The 4,750-nt window shown below is 34.9% G+C and overlaps 1 protein-coding gene across 2 annotated transcripts; it reads left to right on the top strand.

Moving 5' to 3' along the window:
- The first annotated feature begins 1,101 nt into the window (after nt 1-1,101).
- Nucleotides 1,102-3,199, top strand: LOC21402984. 2 transcript variants are annotated; one of them, XM_024167873.1, is made up of 5 exons: nt 1,102-1,482; nt 1,634-1,684; nt 2,232-2,365; nt 2,450-2,541; nt 2,637-3,199. In XM_024167873.1, the coding sequence occupies exons 1-5, from the start codon at nt 1,210-1,212 to the stop codon at nt 2,825-2,827; spliced, it is 741 nt and encodes a 246-aa protein (XP_024023641.1). In that variant the 5' UTR covers nt 1,102-1,209; the 3' UTR covers nt 2,828-3,199. The 2 variants fall into 2 exon arrangements, with proteins under 2 accessions (XP_024023641.1, XP_024023642.1); XM_024167874.1 differs by having other exon boundaries at nt 1,104-1,482; nt 2,648-2,759.
- The last annotated feature ends 1,551 nt before the right edge of the window (nt 3,200-4,750 follow it).

Genomic DNA, 4,750 nt, shown 5'->3' with positions numbered 1-4,750 from the left:
ACTCAAATCGGTGAAATGAACGAGACAATAATAACCATAACATTCACACACTTTAATTGTTTTCACCAAAAACTTAACAAAGTGACTATTTATAACACGTTTTTAGTTGAAGAACAATTTATGGACAAAATCGAATACATTGATTAATTTTAGACAGAGAGAGAGGAATTGCACGATCTCTCATGAGTTTTATCCAATAAAAAAAGATACAAATACAAACTTCATAACATCTAAAATGGTGCATATTCTTTTCAAAGCCACCCTTTGTATCAACAACCAGCTTATCCCACGAGAAATCACAGTTTTCCAACCAAAAAAAAAAAAAAAAAAATTAAAGCAAGATTTTTCTATTTTTTTTTCTTTTGCAAGTACTGAAAACACTATAATCACTTATAACACTTGCATTGTGGAGTATCGATGACTGCCAATATATGTAACTACAAAAAGCATATTCCAACGAGTACCGTTGAGCAAAAATATTAAATTTAAAATATTCCACGCATAACATAATTTCACCTACATTAAAATTTTGCTAACATGACATAGAAATTTATTATTTTTTTAGTTTAACTTATTCAAAATCATAAGAATAACCTCTTAATTACATTTTCTTAGTACAATGGAAAAACTTTTCGATTACAATTACGATAATATGAGATTTACTTGTAATTTTAAAAGATTATGTGTATCTATTTATATATATATACACATAAAAAATAACACATTAAAATCGAGAGAAATGCGAAGTGGGTACTTCTTCCGTCTCCGCCATCTCCATCCTCGATAATTGTTCCCTATTTTTGCTCCGTTTTTCTTCATAGATATTATTGCCATATCGATATAGATCAAAAAGTTTAAAAAATGCGTCAATATTCTATCAATATAGACAAACAAAAAATAGCAAATAAAATTGAACAGTAGAGATAAATACTCTTTAGAGAGCATTATTTTTACCCCTCAAATCTTGCTTAATAGGTAAATTTGATGAACATTTAAAAAATGGTTCTAATGATAAAAAATTATTTTTTATACGAAAACCAACCACAGAATTTTCTCTAAAATTAAACCTAAAAAGCCGTGCATTGACGAAACTGCCCTGACATTAATCAGAAATTACAACCAAAACATCAGCAGACTGCAGCATTCCTCTGTAGCCGTAGCGCGTAGGATCGGAGGCTGCGAGAGGAGAGAGAGAGAGAGAGAGTAGCAATGTTCTCGACTATGAAGTTGCAGGTATCGAACCCTGCCATCAAACCGTTCCACAACCACGCCTTCTCCAGGAGCCTTAATTCAGGCCGTCTGCGGTACGATCTCCGGCCACCGGCGCGGCGCCTCAGCTGCCTCTCCGTCAAATCGGAATCCTCGTCGCATTTCACGGCGGCGGTCGGAACTCCCTCTCTCTCTTCCTCGCGTTCGCTTCTTCTCTCTCACTGGAACGTCTCTCACCGCCACGTCCTCATCCTCAATGTCGTTGCTTGCGCGGTAATACTCTCTCTCTCTCAATTTCTATTTCTCGTTAGGTTTTTCTCAATTCTTGATTGTTAGTGTGAAGGAAACCGCAAAATTGCGTATTTTTGTTGGTGGTGAATGATGATGATAATAATAATAATGCCGTTGTGGTTGATCATTGTAGGTGGCTATTTCTGCGACCTGGCTCTTCTGCTCTGCAATTCCGGCGCTTTTGGTTGGTATTCTTGAATTCAAGCTCTTTTTTTTTTTTGTCATTTTATTTACTATGGCATTGTAGCTCAGGAATTGGAAAATGCGTTTTCTGGTAAGTTTTTTTTTTTTTTTTTTTTTTTTTTTTTTTTTTTTTTTTTTTAATATAATTACCAGATTAGTACATATTCTTTCTTATCAGTTCTGAAAATAGACTTGAGGAGTTTTTTTTCTCCCTTTTACTGTGAATTTGTTGGTCTCTGTCTTTACTTTGATACGAAAATTAGAAATTGGTAGCCTATTTGACATTGTTGCTTGAGTATAGCTAAACGAGCTTTCTAAGAATATCTTGTACTCAGAAAAGCATTTTTTCCTCCAAACGTTTTCTGGTTTATGTTCCATGGCTAGGTATTCTTAGCGGTGTTGCATTTTTCTGAATGTTTGCATCTAGTCAAATATATGTATATATATATATATATATATTCAAAGAAATGGTTTTTCCTCCCTTTAAGTGGCGGTGTCAATAATTTTCCCCCTTTTTGTTAATTACTCCCCAATGTAAAATACTATAGGCTTTCAAGAGAGCAGCTGAATCACTTGAGAAGCTCATGGATGTCATGAGGGAAGAGCTTCCCGACACAATGGCAGCTGTTAGATTATCTGGGATGGAGATCAGTGACCTTACAATGGAGCTCAGTGATCTTGGGTTGGCTTCCAAAACTCCACACCTTATAACTGCAGCTCATCTATTTTACTCAATTCCCACTAATGCATAATTATTGATTATCAGCCAGGAAATCACACAGGGAGTTAAGAGTTCTACTCGAGCTGTCCGAGTGGCAGAGGATAGGCTGCGCAGCTTGACTAACATGGCTCCGAAAGGTTACTTTGTTTTCCAGTAAACTTTTAGTAGCCTCTTGATTGGTAATTGGGTCTTGAGCAATGAATGAATATTTCTTTGTTTTTTACTTGATTAGCATCATTGCAGGAGGTAACCAATTCGAAAACTGAGGCATCTGGACCTCTGTTGGCTACAACAATAAGAGGAGTGAAAGAGGGGATTGTTAAGGGTCGAGCAATCTGGCAAATGTTTTTCAGTCTCGCCCGGTTTTCCAGGTTTGCGCTTAACTATTTAGCCAGTCGAAATAAGCGGGTAGGTAGATTTTAATTTGCAGGAGCTTTGTGGACAGGGACATTGAGATATTAAATCCTGTACATACTTCTTTTCTCAAGATTGCTTTGTTGTTATGAGTCAAGAGGTCATGTTTTTCTATTGCTGGTTGTTGGGCTCTGAAATCCTATAGATTTGATTAGGTTGGGGACATTTGTTTCTTTTGCAAATTGCATGAGAAACCTTCGTTATGAGCTGAGATACGTTTTGTATGTAAGCTTTCAGTGCCCATGAAGTAAAATGTCGGTATGATACAGGGTTTTGTGCTGTATGGATCATTACTTGGGCATCAGTTTTTTTGGGACTGTATCCCAATGATAGTATCTTTTATCAAGTCAAGATTTAGTTCAGCAGATTAAATTCGTTGTGTTTAAGGGTTTGTTTGTTTTTTGTTTTTTGTTTTTTTCTTTTAAATCTTATAATTTGATTGCAAGATGACTTGAAGGTCAATTGCACGATCAATTGCAGAGAGAGAATTCGTGTATGACAAAAAATTCGTTACTGAACGTAGTGTTTAATTCCTCATCATTACTTGTACCTTAATTGTCGTTTTCTTATTGCATTTGAACTTAAATTGGATTTGGACTACGGGTGTTTGATCAAGACTTCCTTATCAGAACAAAATTTATTATTGCGGGCACTTAAAAGAGACATGCCACCAATCTATCCCTTGGATTGATTTTATGCCATTAGGAAAAGTTCTTACATAGAAAGTCATGCTGCCGTATTAAGATACCAAAAACCCCTAATACAGTAGCAACCGATCCGAATATAACCATGATACCTAGATGTATTATGTCATGATACTAAAAATTCCACAACTTACTTAGGTATCCTGTTTTTATGCTAAAATTTTGGCACTGGGCGATACCCAGCCGGCAAAGGCCAATGCCCTATCGTGACGCTTGGAGGTATATCCCGTCACGATACTAAACATTCTCAAAATCGTCGATAACAAGTAGGTGACTGTTGATCTCCTACCACCATGACACTCAGAGGGCTGTGGTACTACTTTTTATTATTTATTCACTTATTTTTTTTGGCTAATGAGAGAGGACTGTGGAATTTAGATTTATGATGTGTTTGTTAGGTTTTGAACCAAAAGTTTGGATTAAAATTCAATTTTTTTTTTTTTTTTATAAATAAAACGGAAGAATAAAGTAAATAGCATAAATAATTGAAGTAAATAACAAATTTTAAAACTATTTAAAGTAAATAATAGCAAATTAAAAATTTACGTGGTTAAAATTTTTTTTTAAGAACTGTAAATAAAAAATTTACGTAGTAAAAAATCTTTTTATTAGTCATAAATTAACAATTTTTATTTTATTTTATTGCTGTTTACTTTAAATATTTTAAAATTTGTCATTTACTTAATTTAGCTCATGAAAATACCATTTACTAATTTTTGAAAAAAAAAAAACGAGAGAGGAAACATTGTAACCAAAAAAAAGTTCAAACTTTTTGGTGCAAACTTATGAAACAAACAAACGCTACAAATTCTGAAAACTGACGATTGCCAGCAGGTGGTTGCCACTATGTAGGTTGAAAAAACTAAAAGAGCTATTCCATCTTCTTGAAATGAAGATTGAGGCTTGGAAAAAAAAAAAACTTATCTACCTGGAAATCCACTAAAGGGAAACTCAGCACAAGTTTATGCCGAGGACCCAACCCAAAGGGCCATTTTTGTCTCCACAAAAGGTAGGTCGTTTTTCGCTCTAGCATTGCAGAAAGTTGAGTATGTCGGTTGTATATTCTTCACCCCAAACTTTCCTTTTGTGCATTTCACAGTTCACTTCTTGTAACTAGTTAGTGAACTCCAATTCTGTTCCTTTACCTGAAAATGGGATCAAATTTCAAGTAGAGAGAGAGAGAGAGAGAGAGAGAGAGAGAGAGAATTCTCATTTCTTGGGGACGCAG

The sequence above is a fragment of the Morus notabilis genome, unplaced genomic scaffold, assembly GCF_000414095.1.
Source record: "Morus notabilis unplaced genomic scaffold, ASM41409v2 Scaffold604, whole genome shotgun sequence".
Lineage (NCBI taxonomy): Eukaryota > Viridiplantae > Streptophyta > Magnoliopsida > Rosales > Moraceae > Morus > Morus notabilis.
This window is presented reverse-complemented; position numbering and strand designations above follow the sequence as displayed.